The sequence below is a fragment of the Rhea americana genome, unplaced genomic scaffold, assembly GCF_003343005.1.
Source record: "Rhea americana isolate MKP2758 unplaced genomic scaffold, rheAme1 scaffold_85, whole genome shotgun sequence".
Lineage (NCBI taxonomy): Eukaryota > Metazoa > Chordata > Aves > Rheiformes > Rheidae > Rhea > Rhea americana.
This window is the reverse complement of record NW_028187034.1, coordinates 2,634,875-2,653,657: the sequence shown is the minus strand read 5'-3', so window position 1 is coordinate 2,653,657 and position 18,783 is coordinate 2,634,875. Positions and strand designations below refer to the sequence as shown.

The 18,783-nt window shown below is 46.9% G+C and overlaps 2 protein-coding genes across 4 annotated transcripts; both read left to right on the top strand.

The window, feature by feature from the left end:
- The first annotated feature begins 8 nt into the window (after window positions 1-8).
- MPST (mercaptopyruvate sulfurtransferase) lies at window positions 9-2,849 on the top strand. Its single transcript, XM_085323453.1, has 3 exons — window positions 9-112; window positions 719-1,367; window positions 1,949-2,849. Exons 2-3 carry the CDS (start codon window positions 773-775, stop codon window positions 2,245-2,247), a joined length of 894 nt encoding a protein of 297 aa, XP_085179579.1. The 5' UTR covers window positions 9-112; window positions 719-772; the 3' UTR covers window positions 2,248-2,849.
- A 7,765-nt stretch (window positions 2,850-10,614) lies between these two features.
- On the top strand, window positions 10,615-18,524 carry KCTD17 (potassium channel tetramerization domain containing 17). 3 transcript variants are annotated; one of them, XM_085323479.1, is made up of 6 exons: window positions 10,615-10,827; window positions 11,890-11,998; window positions 13,816-13,907; window positions 14,834-14,929; window positions 15,337-15,462; window positions 18,341-18,524. In XM_085323479.1, exons 1-6 carry the CDS (start codon window positions 10,615-10,617, stop codon window positions 18,407-18,409), a joined length of 705 nt encoding a protein of 234 aa, XP_085179605.1. In that variant the 3' UTR covers window positions 18,410-18,524. The 3 variants fall into 3 exon arrangements, with proteins under 3 accessions (XP_085179605.1, XP_085179604.1, XP_085179606.1); XM_085323478.1 differs by lacking the exon at window positions 18,341-18,524 and adding an exon at window positions 16,164-16,403; XM_085323480.1 differs by lacking the exon at window positions 18,341-18,524 and adding an exon at window positions 16,092-16,403.
- Window positions 18,525-18,783: the final 259 nt, after the last annotated feature.

Sequence of the window (18,783 nt, the reverse complement as noted above, 5' to 3'; positions counted from 1 at the left end):
GGCCCGGGACCGGCCCGCATGGGCGGGCTCTGGCTCCCGTCTCCCGGCGGCGGCCATGGCGGGCGGTAACTGAGTGAGGGCTGGTGCGGCTCGGCTGGGTCCCGGCGCGGAGGTATGGGGCGGCGCGGCCCGGGCGCCAGCTGGCCCCTCTCCTTCCCCGCGGAGAGGAGCCGCGGCGAGGGGGATGTCCCGAGGCAGCGGGAGGGCGGAGAGTCATCCGGYAGGCTGTGTCCCGTGAGGGCCCTCCGGGCCTGGCCTCGGCTTGAAATGGTCTCCCGAGGGGGGTGAGAGCGGTGGGGCACCGTAGGGCAGAGCYCCCCGCCTGAGGGGTCTGCCCTCACCCTGGGGGCGGCTCCATCCCCGCCTCCCGCTTGGAGGCTGTTCCTCAGGGACCTGGAGCAGGGGTTCGGGGGGACTTGGGGCTGCCCCGCTGCCCTCTCACTGCCCTTAGCATAGCTGAAGGTTTCTGGATAGGGGGGAGCAAGGGGCAGGACTCTGCCATGGCAGCTTCAGAGAGTGCAGGGTTTGGGCTGAGCTCTGTGAAACTCATTACTCTGGACTGGACTGGAGCACTTCACTCTCACTGTAGACATAGCCATGCTTAGTATGCTAAATATGGACACAGGCCGGAAAGTATTTGGCCTCAGAATACATCTTTGTCCTGTTACTTTCCATAAAGCTGATCTCTAATTTACAGCTTGCTTTCTTTTGCAATCAGGTGAGCTCAGACAAGCCCCAGAGATCACATAACCTTGGCCAGAAATCAGGAGCAATGTCGCAGCAACTCCTCTACCGTGCTCTGGTGTCTGCAAAATGGTTATCAGAAGCCATCAGGTCCCAGCAAGCTGGACTGGCCTTGAGAATTGTGGATGCATCTTGGTATTTGCCAAAGATGAACCGTGACCCAAAGCGGGAATTTGAGGAGCGCCATATTCCTGGTGCAGTTTTCTTTGACATTGACCAGTGCAGTGACCGTACTTCACCATATGATCATATGCTGCCCAAGGCCAATGACTTTGCTGAGTATGTGGGGAAGCTGGGTGTGGGGAATGACTCCCATGTTGTCGTGTATGATGGCAGTGACCAAGGTCTTTTCTCTGCACCCCGGGTGTGGTGGATGTTTCGGGCCTTTGGACACGAAGCAGTTTCCCTTCTAGATGGTGGCCTGAAGAACTGGCAGCAAGAGGGGAATCCACTGAGCTCTGGAAAGAGCCAGGTAGCTCCTTCTGAATTCCACGCCTCCTTGGACAAGTCCATGGTGAAAAGCTATGAGGACATCATAGATAACTTGGATTCCCACCGCTTCCAACTAGTGGACGCACGCTCTGCAGGACGGTTCCGGGGAATAGAGCCTGAGCCCCGAGATGGTAATATGCCTACTGAGACACTGGCATCCTAAGCAGTGGCTTAATTTAGGGTGCCCTCAGGCTTGACTTCTGTAGAGACAGTGAAGGGAAATACAGTTGTCCCTGTCTTTCTGGCTCTTTTACTAGCTRGTGCTGTTTTTAGTTGAAAACTGACTTAGAAGTGGGGAAAGCCGTGTGTCCTTTCTCACAAAGGATTGGGGTGGGGAAAGCAGCATTCATACACCTCAGAAATATTTATTAGTCTCTTAATGTACTGGTACTACTTTCCCCTCAGAACTTGGGAAGGTTCTTCAGTCAGTGACTGCAGAGGAGATTGCTCTGATGCAAGGGAGGAAGAGAACTTCATGACAGGTTTCTCTGACTAACTAGTAACCTGAAGGTTGGAGCCATCATTCCTGAGGGCTGTGCATCTAATCAATAATGGTTGTCAGTAAAGTAAACTTTAACAAAAAGAAAATTATTTATTTTAGCAAAATATATCAAAAAATAAATGTTTGTCCAGTGAAACAGAGAACAGGTTTTGCAAYGGACTCCTCCCAGGTGGCAGAGGTTAATTCCTGTCTGTATTGCTTTTCCTCCAGGAATTGAGCCTGGTCATATCCCTGGGTCCCTGAGCATCCCCTTCACCGATTTCCTCACAGAGTCTGGCTTAGAGAAGACCCCTGAGCAGATCCGCAGTCTGTTTCAGGCGAAGAAGGTGGACCTCTCAAAGCCATTAGTAGCTACGTGTGGCTCTGGGGTCACTGCCTGCCATGTTGCTCTGGGGGCATACCTCTGTGGCAAACCRGATGTCGCTGTGTACGATGGGGCCTGGGTGGAATGGTACATGCGAGCACAACCTGAAAATGTTATATCTGAGGGAAAGGGGAAGACATTGTAGTAAGTTGCTCTCTCCCAGATGTGCAGATAATTTGCCTTGAAACAGGATTTGGAATAAATGGATTTAGCATTCCTTATTGAGGTAAGTGTCATAAGGTGAAGGTGTTGGGTAACAAAGATGGGTACATGGTGTTACTGGCACCATGTGATGGAGCATAAAGATGACATCTCTTACAGTATCAGATGGAAGGGAGAGAGTGCTGGTAGCAGTGTGGGGAAGTAATTGAGTCAAGGCAGCCTCATGACTCAGGACATTCCACCATGTTTACGCACAGGATGGTCATACTTGTGTAACTGCGTCTCATGATCGTGCTCTTTTCCTGGCTGTGAGTATCTGGATGCCTGTGTCGTAGAATCCACCCATGTGGGTAATGTTTTTTTTGAGCACAAAGCCTAAGGAAAAGGCGTAGCCATTGTAGGAGCAACTATGGCTTCTAGTTTGGCACTYGATGAAGTTAGAGGTTGGTCAGGATTTCTTGTTGTGCGTGGAATCTTAACTGCAATGTATGCTTAGCTGATTTTGTACCCTGATGACTCCAAATCCTTTTTTAATAATAATAAAAAAATGAGATTAGAAAAGATTAAATAAATGTGTTTCAAGGCCTTTCTGCTGAATGGAGCATATGTGGGTGTTGCTTGGGTATTAGTCTTTCTCATAAAATCATTTTTTATGGGATCACCTTTTCTGATGATTCAAGTGAGATAGTTCCTTCTTCCTTGAGTAGAATGACTTTTTCTTTCCCTTGGCAAGCTCTGTGGCCCAAGAAAGGCGACAAGTAGCTCTGTCGGGACACTGCCACTTTATTCCTCCCAGTCTTTTGCCCATTTACTTTTTGGCATAAAATGGAGTTACAGCTCTATTCTTCAAAGACTGGATACCAGCTCACATGGTGAGAGTTGGGTTGCATTAGTGTTGCTATTCCTTCCATAAGACAAACCATACGTCTTTAAATAGCTTGGGGGATCTGGAACCTACAGAGCAATAACCCCAAATGGCAGGCATTTTTCCCCAGGATCATTGTCATGTATTTGAGAACCAAAATATCCCTAAGTATCCCTGCCAAGGTTGTTCAACAATTTCTTCTCTGTAGTATTGTCTCTTAAAAAAAAAAAAAAAAAAAGAAAAGAAAAGAAAAAAAAAGAAAGACTGTTCCAGCCCACTGGTAACTCACAAAGTTAATGAGCCAGGTTCTGCTCTTAGGCATGCACCAATATATGCCTATGGATATCTGGAGCTGATGGTGTCATCTTTTCTAGGGGATGTAATGGATGCTTACTGTTACAGCTTTACAGGGTCTTCTCCTTGCCAGTGAATACAAAGGCTAGATCCTAATCCACTGGAGAGCTTTATTCTTTATATTTCTTTAGGCCAAGGTTGCCTGGAGCCCTGGCTGCTTCCTGGGCCTGGCTTGCATGGACATGAGCTCTCTTTTTGCAAATTTCTTCTGGTTCCATTGTTCAGATGATTTCTTCCTCTGTCCTCTGCAGTGCTACATAATTCCTAATCCTTTTCCCCCCCATTTCCAATAACTGAAACATTCACTTCCCCTACATCAGTTCAGTCTAATAACCTTGTTCTTCAGGGACTTTCAGATGATGTTACAGCAAGCCCTAGGTATACTGAGCACACTGAGGGCTGAAATGAGTGACTCTGTAGGTGGCAGTGCAAGAAACTCACAAATCTGGCTAAAATTAATCTTTATTTTTGTTGGTTTACATTTGTCTCTTTGTACTTAGACTCGCCCAAAAGCACTTCTTCTGCAGGTCAAAAATGMCCTGCAAATTGTGAAGACTTCAGTTCTGGATCAGTTTGTGGTCCAATAGATGGTTTAGTTTTCTTCTTCCCGATAGAGAAAAGTTTTCTGTTCCCTTATTTTGTGAAGTTCCCTGCCCATGTAACGGTGTTTTTAAAGGCTGGTAGCAACACTTTGCTTTATTTCATGTTGGGTAATTTTCCAGCAACTGTTTCCTGGGAATGAAAGGGAGGAACTAGCTAACATGTCACATAAGGTATCTGACTGCAATCTTTAACCATGGGTACTTTAAAAAATAGCTGTTTAGGGGTGACCGGCTGGGAGTAAGCAAGCGGTTTTAAACACTCCGTGAAGGGGCTTCCCAGTCTGAGCAACGAGCACACTGCTTTTGAGTCAGCTTAAGTTTTAAGATGTCTGTATGGATAGCATTTTCTAGTAAGAGTTCCTGTAGCAGGGACTGGCTTGTGACATCTTTTTGATTCAAGATTTCTAGGTTCTCCCACTATCAGCCAAGCTAAGWGTCTTTCACTGATAGGTCGTTAGTGTTTAACAGCCTCTGTGTAGCTGGGAGATGAGGCAGGTTATGTCAATATGTGGTCAAACTCCTATACTCACGCAGACAATGATTCAAGAATGCTGCCACTCCTCTGTTTCTCCAGGAAGTTACTTACTAGGGAAAATTTATGATTTCTTTCAGACTTCATTCATCATTTCCAGTGGATGCATGTGGCTGGCTTCTGCTCTTGTGCCTCCAGAATGTCTGGCCCACTGCAATACAGCTCTAAGCACTGTGTTTCCTTTTGGGACACAGCAGTCCTTGGGGTCAATAGTAATCTCTCTGCTTCCTCTTGAGCCTGAGAGCCTTTTCTCTTTCACATGTGCTGGGGAGAGATGTCAGATATAGCCCAATGAGCCACATGGAGATTGCAAACTAAGTGAAAGTTTTTCCCCTCTCCCCTTGCTCTAGTGGATGAGTGACTCCATGACATCCAGCAGGAGCTTTCCCCCTCTCTGGCGTGTGTGCCAAGATTGGCAGCACTCAGTTGCCCTTCTCCCTGTGATTTTAAATCACAGAATCTTCTCAATAGTTGATTCATTTTCACAGGTTTCATCAAATCTTTAACCAGATACTTAGCTTTGCCTTAATTACCCTACTGCAGGGAAATAGAGAACTTCCTCCCCACCCCAAAATGTCTTTTGTCTGTGGGGTATGCCCTGTTATATCATACATCAAAAATCTGTCCCAAGACAATGTCTTCTGATATGCTCTCTCCCTTCTGTTGAGATCCATTCTCATGCTGCAGGCACAGCACTGGGAACATTGTGGGGCCTAAGACAATGTTTTCAAAGCCTGAAGACTGCAAAGCTTATTCTGAGTTGTAACAGATGCTACTGGACATATGGAACAGCTGAAGGGTCTTGTACCAGGACTATAAATGCTCTGCAGATCTTTATGTCCCTGACTCAGTGGGTGGGTTTCCTGTGGGAGCTGGAAACAGGGAAGAGAACAAGTAGATACGAATACAAATCAGTAATATTCCTGATGAGCCCATGGAAAAATTGTCACTGGGAAAGAGGAATAAACTATCCTGGATGGAACAAGGCTCATAGTAGTTGAGAAGTAGCCTAAAAAACAGCCCTAATGCGGCTAGAGGGCTGACCTATAGCTAATTTGAGATGGAGCTGTTACAGATCTCTATAAATCCCAGAACCCCAGGTCAGCATGTAAATTCTTTATTGGTTTATAGGTATATTTTGCTATCCATAATGCTTTTGTCCTGAAGCAGTGTTGGACTCTGTGAGAACAGCCTGGTCAATGGATGACTCTGGCTGCTTCAGAGCACAGCACAGCTTTGAGGGTCTGAGCAAAACTTGAGCCTGCAGGCATGAATGCTGGAAAATCTGCTCTGTGCCTTATGACAAAAGAGTGCATATACTATGCGAAGCAGCAGTAATTGAGAGGAAGGGAAAGGACTACAGCTGCCTGGTAAGTCCACTCCAGCAGCTGAACACCGTGGGAAAGAGAAATGAGCCAGATTGTTTCCCTGAGACCTGGGGACCTGAGTGAGCAGCCCTGAGAGAGCCCTGAAGGGTTTTAGTGTGGTTTTGGGCTTGGGATTGTGATGGTGTCTCATCTGGATTTGCTTATGATGCTGAGAACAAGAACCCCAGTGATGCCAAAGATCAGATAGTGCATCACCCTTCTCCCTTACATCTCCACATCACCTTGCAGCTTCTATTTTGACCACATGCCTGGCCACTGGAGACTCTCCAAGCCTGGAATGTAATGAGAGAGAAGAAAATGCTTCTCCTGTCAGAAGAGGTTGTGGGGAGGGAGAACAGCTGTCACGTTTTAACCATATAACATATTCCCCACTCCAGAGGAAGTGATGATTCAGACCAACCTGTTCCAGTTGCCACTGCTGCTGAGTCCTGCTCTCCAGGTTTGCTGTTGCAGGGTTTGTGGTATGGAGGGTAGAGGAGAGTGAGGGTTTTGGAGCTCTGCTGCAGCCCTCTCTCAATCCCTTTCCTCCAGCTCTGGTGCCAGGTACTCCCTCATATATGGAGGCTGTGCTCACCTTCCAGGGATGTAAACGTATTTTACACTACATACTCCTCATCCTTTCTACTGTGCATTTGCAATATAGCTCCACCTTTCATATTGTGTAAGCCTTCCTCTTCCTTCCCTACTGCTGCCCAGCAGATGGATTGCACTATTTCATGCCGTTCCCATAGTAAATCATTTGTTCCACTGCACATTTTCTGCACAGCCCAAAGCAAGCCTTTCTCTGCCAGTGCCACTGTTCCTTCTAGTAATGACTACTGCATGAGCTTATTACCTGCAGTTGGCTTTCTTTTTTTTCTCACATCTTTCTTGGGTCCAGCTCACAAACAAATGTGACGTGACAGTTTTCTCTCCCTCTCCCAGCACTCTTCCAGCAGAGATGGTAAGTGATGCACATATACATACAGGCTTTATACACTATTCTGAATGCAGGTGCTCTGCTCACAAGCCTCATAGGGCACAAACAGCCAGAGAGAGATTAGATCCCCAGCATGCCCGAGGACCTTTCTCTTCCTGCTCCAGTCTTCTTGCTCTGGTGGCAGTCAAGCTGGCCAATGTTGGCTACAAACAAACTGTCTTCATCTGACCCCTCTGTCCAGTGCAGGGAGTTTTCTTTGCCAAGTTCTCTGCAGAGTTAATGGCAAATTTCCGAGCTTTACTTGTCCTCCTCAGTCCAGTTTCTACAGAAGAGGAAAGAGTTTCTTCTCCAGTGCCTTGTCCCGAAGTGTATTCATTAACTAAATGATCATTTGGGTTTAATCTCAGATGCATGTTCCCAGCCTGCCAGAGTAGTGACAGTCTGTGCCAATGCACGGTGATTCTTGTTTCCACTGACACTCCACAACACAACAACTACCTAAGAGCAGCTCTGTAACATCAGCGATGCATCATACACAATGAACCCAGATGGATTCTCCAAGCTGTGATGCATGTACTGAATGTGGCAGTGTGTGGAGTTCTTTGCTGGTTTACACAATAAGCCTGATGGCTGCTGAACAAAAGTTCTCTCAGTTTAGAGTAACCTTCCTGGTTTTGCTCTGTCTCTGGCCAGCCTACTCCTGCCTACCCAGTGGCTGTTCAGCTTTTCCTCTCCGTAGTCTGCCTGTGCAGTTGTCCCAGTCCCTGTGATTAACTGTATACTCCTTAGTGCTGTATGGCATTATGTAATCACACTGCCCCACACAAGCTCTTCCTTGCTGCTGTCTCTTTCTGTGCATGTGTTTTATATATATTTATCATCAAAGCAGGAGGATCAGCCATTTGGTTATCTAAATTTATATCTCCTCTCTCTCTTCTATTTCTCCTTGATTTTCAATGGACCTTAACAAGGACATGCTAATTGCATCTCAGAAATATGTCTGGTAAAAGTGTTTAAATCAGGCCCATATTTAGCCAACAACACTGACTCATCACAGCATTTCAGTTAGTAACTCACTACAGGCTGATTTCCTCCCAAAGAGGGTTTTCACCTACTGGGGGGAATTCCTTGACTTTTGGAGTTTTGGTAAAGTTCATGCTGTATGTTGCATAAAAAAGGCTATAGGGATGAGAGGAGGGTACCTGTACCYTTCTCCCTACTCAAAATATACTTTTTGAGAATTATATACTAACCCTTTACCCAACGGCCCAAGAATGAGCAAGACTTGCCATGCTAGTCACAGATAGAGGCTAGTGCTGATGGTAGAAAGTATGCCCTGAATACAAACCATGCCTGAACCAAGAACAGCAGTGGTATGGAAGAGGTTGGGGAGGAGGGCAAGGAAAACAAATGAGATTGCACTAAAAAAGAGCAAGAGGCTGAAGGGTTGTGAGACAGGTCTGGAGGAGAGGGAGACAGGGTGAATGCTTGATAAAAGAAGAGAGAAGACAAAGGCAGGGCAGATTTGGATGGCAGATAAGGGACACAAGCTGCCACTCCCACCCACTGCATTCATATCAGGAAACCACATTACTCAGCCTCTGTCTCTGCTGGAGCTGAAGCCAGCCCAGACAAGGTCCTGCCTCCCTTGCAAACCAGAGTGAGTACAGGGCAGAGCTCTTAGACTTGTCAAGGTTTGACTCAGAGCCAGAAGTAGGAGTATTAGAGTCCCAGAGCCCAGAGCTGTCTTGTGCTCCATGATGCTTCAGGTCAGGTCAGTGTTAACCTGAGCACCTCTGCTCAGCAGAGACTGATACAAGGTTTAGGGACTAACTTGGTCCACAGCCTGCTCCATATAGGTAGGCAAAAATCACTTTTCATTCTCTCCCTATTATTGATTACCTTAGTGCCTGGCCAGCTCCTGATATAAATCAAAGGAGATCCAGAGCTGTTTGCACTGGCACCCTGCAGGAGCTAAATTGTTCCTATGCTGAAATTAGCTGGAGATCAACAATCTAAAGCACCCTTTCCATGTTAGTCCCTCTTTCCCCCTCTGTTTTGCATTCCTCCACAGGATGAGCAAAGTACATGGTTATACTGACTGTTTGTCAAGGAACTGCTTTATCCTGGGTGATTTAGGGGAAAGGTGATGCTGCCTTCACAGTCCGTTAAAAAAAAAAAAAAAAAAAAAAAAAAAAAAAAAAAAAAAAAAAAAAAAAAAAAAAAAAAAGGTAGTAATTTATAATGAAATTAAAAAAGAGAAGGAAAGAAGGAATAAAATGAAAAGAATGGGAAAACAGTCTTTCTCTTTTTCGACTCTGTTTCCCGAGTAAAACCTCTACTCAGGAGACACAAACATCTTGGCACAAGAATGATAAAGAATCTGCAAGGCAGTACCGTGTCTCCACATTGTCCTGGCAAAGAAGACCTAGAAGGTTGCTTGGGTGAAGGGGAGGCTTTGGTCCACATTCAGGTGGAGATAGGGAAAACATCAGCCTTTCCTTTCCCAATGCATTGAGCTTCTGGCAACCATGGTTGTGCTTAGACAGTAATGGAAAAGCAGAGCTCCTGGAGAGAGAATGTTTTCAGTTTGTGTCTGTGCCAAGGACCACATTTGAACCAATGCCCCAGAGGGCATAGGCTGTTGTTTTTCCAAACCAGCTCCAGGCTTTGCCTGGCAGCAGTGAGTGGCAGAGACATGGTCAGATTCAGTAAGGAGAGACTGGCCCAATCAGAGTGAGTGGGTGATGTGTGCCTGGAGGAAAGGTAAAACCCTACTTAGGGCTGATTTAAAATCTCTGCTTGCTATTGCCTAGGCAAAGTCAGAGATGGCAGGAGCATGGGGAAAGGAGACAGGTGGTCTCTGTCTGGCATGGCTTGTGCTGGTAGGACAGCAGTGGAGGAAAGTTTGCTGAGTCAGTGACTGTTTCAAGCACAAAGAAAAATGAATCCTGCCCTCTGCCAGCACTTCACAAATTCAGGATATAGTTCCCAGAAGTGCCTCTACATATGTTAGCAAGAAGGCAACTGTCCATGCATTTTGCAGCAAGAGCAGCATGGCAGCTGATACAGGAGCTGTGACCCTGGAAAAGCTGTGCCATATAGCACTGATGGGTTTACCCTGCTGAGTGCCAGAGAGCAGATTGTTTTTCCTGACTCCAGGCAAGCTCAAATACAAGTTCAGAACTGCAGACAGCCCCTGCAGGGCTGGGCTCATATATTAAACTTTGGTCCCCTTGATGACAGTAGCCCCTTTTGCAGGGATAGTGAACTGGGGAAAACTACAATTCCCAGTGCCCTTTTGTGCATGTCTGTGCAAACTACATTTCCCAGAATCATTTACTGAGCCAGAGTTGATGTTCATGGAAATAAATGCTGAGGATTTTTGCATAACACCCCGCACTGCTGAAGTGCTGGCCAGCCCTTAACTTGGCTAGTTAAAACYGGAACAGAGGAGAAGCCAGAGAGCATCTGCACTGCGGAGTTTCAGTTCTGCCATTCCTAATAGCAGCAGTGATATCCCACAGCCTACAGCATCCTTCCTCTCCCCCACTCCTGCCCCCCTTGGCGGACACAAGGACCCTAGCACCTCTGGGAAATACGGCTGCCACAGAAAGAGAGGCAGATGAACTACAGATCCCAGCATGCCCTGGCAGGCAGCACCTGCAGCAGTCCCTGCACACTGAGGGGATGAGGATGAGGATGGAGGGCGGGGAGGAGATGCAGGGCGCTGCAGGACTGCGCTGCACCTGGGACATCCCATCACCTGCCAGCACCCAAGCCAAGTGGGTGAAGCTCAATGTTGGGGGCACCATCTTCCTCACCACCAGGCAGACCCTGTGTCGGGAGCAGAAATCTTTCCTGTGTCGCTTGTGCCAGGGTGAGGAGCTGCAGTCAGATCAGGTAAGGCAGCCGGTTTGCCTCCTGTACCAYGCCTCGCTGAGCACAGGGAGGGCTGGAGGGCTGGAAGGATGCTGGGATGGAGTTAGACCCCAATAGCTGCAAGAGTAACTGAGTAAAAAAAAATAGCTTTTCTTCCTTCTCTCTCCTGGGAAGAACCTCCTCTTGCTTTCCTTGCCAGATGCTACCTTGCTATGTTACAGCCTTGCAGCTGTCTTTTCCATCTGGGGAAAAAGAGAGACCATCTCCCTTCCTTCCTGGCTGTCCTGTCTCACTATCTTGCAAGATCTCCTGGGTCTACATCCCAGCTATTGTCTCAACCTTGTTGCCTGTAAGGGGCATGTCTGCTGTCTCACACTAGCCCTGTACATAGAGTCAGAGAAGGAGTCAGAGGCCTTTTTTTTTTTTTGGGGGGGGGGGGGGGGGGAGGGCTTTCTTAGCTGAATTTGTCCATGCTGAGATGGGCATTCTGGGGATAATGAGCCAGGAGTTAAAATCCAAGAAAGGCTGATGTGGACTGGGGACTTCTATAGTCCATCTCAGTAAAGTAAACTGCAGAATCTGGTGCCACTTACTATAGGAATTAAACTTTCAGAAAGTCAAAGTTCTACCAAAACATCAAAAAAAGCCTGGATTTTTCCTCCAAAACTTTGGTTTGATGTGACGAGTGTTGCAAACTAGTTTACTCTTCCCTCTGTTGGTGCAGGCCAGGGACTCCCTCACTTAGGCTTTGGCCTTGCACACTGTCTGGCTGTTGTCTTGCATAACTGACTGTATATGCATCTATTTGGGATCCTTATGCTTTATTTCCTCATCATCCTTCAGATCATCTCATAAAGAAGAAGCAATGGCATGTTTTTCTTCCACTGGAGAGCTGCTATGTGTATGGTGTAGTGATGGTACTGTAGAGAAGAAACCATGGGCCTTGCTCTTGGTTTCTAAGGAACCTTAGAAATGGTGGACATTTTTGCTTGGATTAGCATTTTCCTCTAACCTGGAGCATTTGAGGGTTGGTGAAACTTTTCCCATGGGGTTTTTCTCCTCATGGTCTGTCTCTGTTGCTAGGATGAGACTGGTGCATACCTAATAGACCGAGACCCCACTTACTTTGGACCCATCCTGAATTTCCTCCGTCATGGGAAGCTGGTCCTGGATAAAGATATGGCTGAAGAGGGTGAGTTTTGGAGCTCAGAAACTTCCAGTTCAAGATTGCTGCTGGAATCAGAACACAGTAGGACTTGCTGTCCACCTTGTTGTGTCCCGTTCTTCTCCTGAAGTTTGTGTGGGGAGATCTGAGAGGGATGCCTCAGCAGCTCTTGGAAAGCATACCAATGCCTCCTTTACTTAGGGGCTTTGGCGTAGGTGGGGAAGGCATCCTATAGTTGTTGTGGCTTCTCAACTGTTACTTCAGCAGAGCTGTCATTGCAGTAGAAGTAGGCAAGGTCTCTCAGCTTTAATAAATCATTTTATTACCTGTTTCTGAACCACTTTTAATCAGGTTTTGTGACTGAGGTATCCGTTAATAATTCAAAGTTTCTACTAGAAATGAAAACTCAGAAGATCAAATTGACCAAAGTCATCTCTTCTGCTGATTGTAATAATGCCTGTAATAAAGATCATCATTAATCAGTGATATGCACTGATATGTTACTAGTGCCCTTATGAGTTGTAGGCTGCAGCAATTTCTGTGGAACAAGGCAGACAAATCAATCCCTCATTTGAGGTTGATAGAGTCCAAAAGGATAACTCACTAACATCATCTCAGGGTTATCAGCTAGCAATCTCCAATGCTTTGGGGTTTTTTGGACATCAGAGTATAACAAGTAGCCAGTTCTAAAGACAAGCTGTGCTGTTCAGCCTCTGYCAAGTACAGTTTCTGCAGGTTCATCAGTCTTCTTGTCTCTCTCTTAAGTATTTTTATCTAACAAAATGWTTTTTTTTCAGAGTTGTATTATGAGTTATGATCACAAAAAATGCATCCAAGCAATGGTATAGAACTATAACAAACATGATTCTGAGATGCTTTCTACTTGCTATGTCTTGTAATCCTTGCATCAGACAGAGTTCAGCCACAGGTTTTAACATAAAAGCTGAAGCGTAACAGGAGTCTGGTTCACAGCTTAACATCTCCTTTTGTTCCTACCACAGATACTCGGGCTGACATGAAATAAAACTCATCAGACGATTCAGGGTATAATGAAGGGCTCTGAGTGGGTTAGACAGAGCCAGCTCAATCCCTCCTGCCTGCTTGGTCTGTGTACTGCCTTGAGGACATGTGAATGTTGGTTGCTAGCCTCCTTCCCTTCCTGACCTACTGTGAACCCACCTTGCTTCCTCAAAGGCCTTTAATAAACAGGAGAGTCTCACGAGAGGTGATAGATGCAGATAGCATAGAAAAAACCCCCACACATCTCTATTTACTTGCTTTGAGGTATAAAACACAGATGAGAGATTGTCTGAAATGTGTGGGGATGCTGGGCAGGTACAACTCCAATTGGCCCAAGAGAACAGTGGGGGTTTTCTAGGGTCTCTCACTGATGAGGTCAGAATAAGTCATGGTTTTCTACCTTCCAAAGACTGCCAAAGCAATATGATAACTAATACGCCTTAGAGAGAGGCTGGAGCCTACATTTATTCATGTTGGCCAGTAATCTGGTAGTTGTTGTTATACTCTCAGAGAAAGCCTTTCCTTGCCTGGAAAGGTATGAGCAGGCCTTAGCTCAAACCTTCACTGGCAGTGCCTGTTTCTGAAGTAGTAGATTGCTTAAGAGGATTGGGGTGGGCAATCAGGAGTACAATGCAGAAAGACAGAGTCAATTTCCTGGAAGAGGTTCCAGCAACAGAAATGTGTTAGTGAGTGGCTGGAGTGTCGATTCTCCTTGTGGAAGGCACAGGACCATGGGAAGCTCAGAGATGATTTTTTGCAAGTCAAAAAACAAGAACTGTCTGTTAACTTTGWGTCTTTGTCATCTCTCTGTCTTTCTTTCTCAGGAGTCCTAGAAGAAGCTGAGTTCTATAACATCGGCCCTTTAATCCGAATAATCAAAGATAGACTGGAGGAGAAGGATTACACAGTAACTCAGGTATGGATGGAAATGGCCAGGAAAGATAAGAGTGGGAGAAGCAGAAAATGCTGAAAGGGAGAAGTGAGTCTACAGAGAGGGCAGATTTGGGAGAAGCAGCCAGGAAAGGAAATGTGTAACTAATTAGAGCTTATATGTTAATCTCTGCATAACAAAACCTTGCTGGAGACAGGCTACCACCATATTAGTTATGATAAAACAGCCTTGCTTTGCAGTCCCAGAGGTRTTGCTGGATGTAACACTTGAAACAAAATTGGCTCCAATAACTTCTCAAATAAGCCAGCTGATTACTGTGAGATATGTAAGGAGAGTGGAAATACAGAGAAAAAAGTGGAGGAAATGTGGGGAGAATGGCTTTGGAGTGGGGAGCCCCGGGAGAGTAATCACAACAAAGAATAGGGAGATGCCTGTGGAGGTACTTAAAGGGAAAAGAGGAAGGGATGTCTGTGGAAGAGTTAAATGCAGAAAATGAGGCACAAGGGATCGATCCTGTGGCAGAGTTGCACCTTCTGGCCAGTAACCTTTCTAAGCCTGTCTTCTGGGAATGTTTGGCTGACGTCTCACTTTTCATCATGTCTGCCTCAGGTTCTAAGCCTCCAGCAGCAGCTAGTCATTTTGTGCTTACAAAACCCTATCAGCCTTTGTGACATTTGTATAAATGACTTTGTAATGACAAATGCAAACTCTCCAYGGGAAAGAGCCCAGTATCTTCTGTGGACAATGTAGGAAGGTCTTAGCTCAGTCCTTTCCTTCCAGAATAGATACAATTGTTCTTGCCTCCCTGGACAGAACAGTAGAAAGCTAGATTGTAGTTTCATCTCTCCTTTACACTTAAAGAGGGGTACTACTGCATTCCCTTTTGCATGAGGGCAACAGCCTTTAGCATGGGACCTAGGCAACACGATTCTCTGCAATTTTGCTTACAGGTGCCTCCTAAACATGTCTACCGTGTGCTACAGTGCCAGGAAGAGGAGCTCACTCAGATGGTTTCCACTATGTCTGATGGATGGCGATTTGAGCAGGTTCGGGGAGAATAGAGGAGGGTGGGCAGGAGCTTTCTTTTGGGGAAAAGATCACGGATACTGGGCAGGGCCCAAGCATGGCAGCACACCTTCCTTCTCTGGGAATATTAGTTCAGTCACTGATGGTGCTATCATGTTGGCTTCTGCCTTGCCTCTTCCCTAGAAGCTTGGAGGATGCTGTGTGTGTTTGTGGAGTGAATGAGGTTAAGGTGTTTGAATCCTGGCCAGCAGTGCGGAGAACCCTCCTGCTATGTTGTACCACTTTCTCTGCTTTGTTATGAGGCCTTTCTGGTGGAGATAGGGATTAGACTCCATGATGCATGAGGAGCTTTTTCTCCTGCTCTCTGGGTGAAGTGGATGTCTGTAGTAACATGGGTACGTGATCCTTGCCCTCTTGTCCTCTCTAGCTTGTGAACATTGGCTCATCCTATAACTATGGGAATGAGGATCAGACAGAGTTCCTGTGTATGGTCTCCAAAGAGCTGTACAGCTCTCCCAATGGCCTGAGTTCTGAGCCCAGCCACAAAGCCAAGGTGAGACCAAGTTTGGTAAGGCTCTGCTCCTGTCACCTATGAGACCCTTCACATGGTTCACTACCTCTTTCTTTCTACCCTCCACTGTGACTGTGGGGCACCTCAGACTGAAATATGGGGCTTGCCCTGATGTTCAGCATCATGATATTATACCTGTTGCCCAAAAGGAGGAGTACATGTGTTGGAGGTGATGGTATCTAGCTGTGTATGGCAAATGGTTTTAACAAGTGACCTCAGCACTTCTCATGCTACTCTAACATCCTTCTTATCCTGCCTCAGGACCGTGTGTCACTCTGCCATTAGGGTGTGATTGCCACCAAGGCCTTACTGCATGCCCTTTCCTTGTTGAGCTAGGGGGCCAGGAGTTCACCTGGTTCCCTCTTAAGAGAAGGATAGAAACATATGCATGACATCTTGTAGGCAGCTTGGATATGGGAAGGAGTGTTAGCAAGTGATGACAGGGTTTGGGCAATAGGATCATAGCATTTGTAGATAGGTTAGATGCCTCTGACCTGATGACACAGAAGAAGACCAGTCTCTGCTTCCTGACCCAGAGCTGTCTTGGCCATAGGGAGAAATTCCTTTTTATGCCAGTATCGTGAACATTGCTTTATGCCCTTGTGTGTGAGCAAGAACCACCATGGCTCATCTTGCAAGTGTCTCCACTCTTTCTTCCCTTTGTCCTGCATGCTGGGCCGCAGAGCACAGAGGAGGACCTGAAGGAGGAAGAGCAGGAAGTGGAGGAGGAGGAGGCAGAAGCAGAAGCAGAGGAGAAAGGTGCAGCAAATCCATGAGGAAAATGATAAAAATAACCCCCCCAAGCATAGACCCGTCCACCTTTCTGGTGAGAGTTCACAGCTAGTGGCAGGGAAGCAGTAGGGCACGGCTGGGAGGAGATCACTCCAGGGAGCAGGAGTTGCTCTGGGAGTGAAGATCACACGTGGGAGAGCTGTTGCCTTGGTTGCTGCTTTGTACTTTTAACAGTTTGGTTTATTTATTGTTTTATTTTTGTTTGCAGACTCTCCATCTACTCAGGATTCCACTAAACTCTTTCTTCCTCTGGACCCTCCTTCCTGCTCCCCACCCTGTTCTCTACTTGTCATCAGGGTGTCTGTCTCCTTACAGTTACCTTCCTCCCACCCTATCCCACTTCCCTGCCTCCAGCATTTTTCTCTCTGCTCTCTTTGCCCCCTCACAGCCTCTCTTCAGCAGCCCATGTTCCTACCTCCCCTCCCAAGCCCAGGGCCCTGTGTGCTCCCTGCTCAGGGCCCTGTCTCTGCTCCTCACTTTTCCTCCTCTGCAGGTATGTTACCTGTCTTCTGCACTGTCAGATCCTACCAGTTTGAGYTCTGCATGAGTGACTCACTTCCTCCCGTCTTACAGATATGGGCCTGGTTTGTAGAGCTGGGGGGTGTGGAAAGGGAGGGGAGGCTGAGTCATTCTTAAGGCAGCTTTTCTGATTGTCTTCATATATGGGTCTTAGTTGCCAAGCAGGCCTTACAGTGCTGGACTAGAAGCTCTGGCAGCAGAAGGGCAATTGCAGCTGGGAGAAATGAAGAGGAGTGGAAATAAATGCAAAGCAGGCAGTGGTGGCACAGGAGGAAGTCTGCCACGTGTCTGCCTGACGTGCATGCCAGATYACTTCTCCAGACTGCTGTCCATAGCTTCTTTGGCAGCCAGAGAGCCATTTGCAGAAGCAGCTTGTGATTTTCCCCTCCCTCTTCTTACTTCCCTGGGCATTTCCCTCACTGCCTCTGCCAGGGTGAAAATGCAGAGGCAGCAGGTTCACAAAGACAGAGCAGAAGCTGCAGCTCCTTACTCCAGATGTTCTCACAGCTGTGTGTGAATGTGCCTCAGTGCTCTGTGTTGTGCTTAGGGAGGCTGCCTGGCCTGGGCTGTGTGAWGCTGGGGGTTGGGACATACAGAAAGCTTTAAAAGGAGGATGCCTCTCTCTTACTGGAAAGCTTTGGGACTCTTGTTAACCTGGAGATGCTGAGTACCACTTCCTGTCCTGATGGACAGCACTTGTTAGTTGTCTGGTATTTCTCTCACCCTCTGTTTAAGAGCCTCTTTGTCTGTGGCTGTGGGACTTAAGTATTATTCTCTTGAAAATCAATGTATGTTACTCACATAGATTTTTCCCTCCTTTTTCTTTTTCTCCTCACCTTTATRCCTCCTTTCATTTTTTTATCTCTATTTTCATTTCCTCTGTCATGTGCTCTTTCCCTCTTCTTGTTTCTCACTCTCTCCTCCATGCTCAATTATTCTTTTYCTGCCTTTGATTTTGTTTCTCTCTCATCCATTTGCTAGCTGTTACAAGCCAAAGACCTGAGGATGTGATCCTGATCCAGCCTTTTAAATTGTGGTTTATATCTTTATTTTTGTACTGTAGTGTATAGCAGCCCCTTGCGCCACAGCAATACTCCCCTGCTTCCCCTTCACTCTTCACATGCAGCCTTTGGTTCTTACAAAGTTGCCTTTATGACTYAGGCCTCTGGTGCATGGAGGAAAGAGGAAGGAGGACGGCACATGCTCCAAGGAGTCCCTGACCTGCTGTAGGATCAGGAGCCCACAAACACCTCCCGTGCCTACCAGATTGGCTTTCCTTAATCTCACAGAAGCCCCTGCTGGGGACATCAGTGCTCAGCCACTACAGCATTCGTTCCTTTCCCTTTCCCTACCCACAGGACTAGGGCACTGATGTGGTGGTATCTGCTGTAGGAATGATGGCCATAGTTGCATGGGGCAGTTAGGCTGGGCTTGTGTCCAGAGGGGCAAAAGTGGAGCYACTGCATTTTTCTGAGCCTGCATTGCTTGTGGGGTGTGCCTGTGCTTGGTAACATGTTTGTTGGTGCCTCCCTCCCTCCCTGTCCCCCAGAGGAGCCCTGTGTTGGAAGACAAAGATGAGATAGGAATGCTGCCTGGGTACCTGTGGAGAACATGCTAGTGGCTGACATAGAGTCTGTTAGCAGGAGGAGATCCTTGACTCTGGGAGTGGGAAGTTTCCCTCACCGCTGTGTCTAAGGACACCAGGTTTAACTCCTGAATAAATTTCACAGTCTGTTCCTCTGTGCTTTGTCTCTCCTTTCAAGTGGCAGAAATGTGGTGGTAGTGGAGGAGGGTGGGGACTGAAAAAGAGGAGTTGGATTCATCACCTGCAGCCACCAGAAGCTGTTTATGCTTTATCCTTTATGTTCTGGGGGTTGGCAGTACCTCCCACTGGATCTGTGTTGTGTCCCCACTGAATGCAGSTGGGCCAAGTGCAGATTTGGCTATTGGTGTTTGCACCCCTAACTCATAACAATGAGCAAGCACCACCCA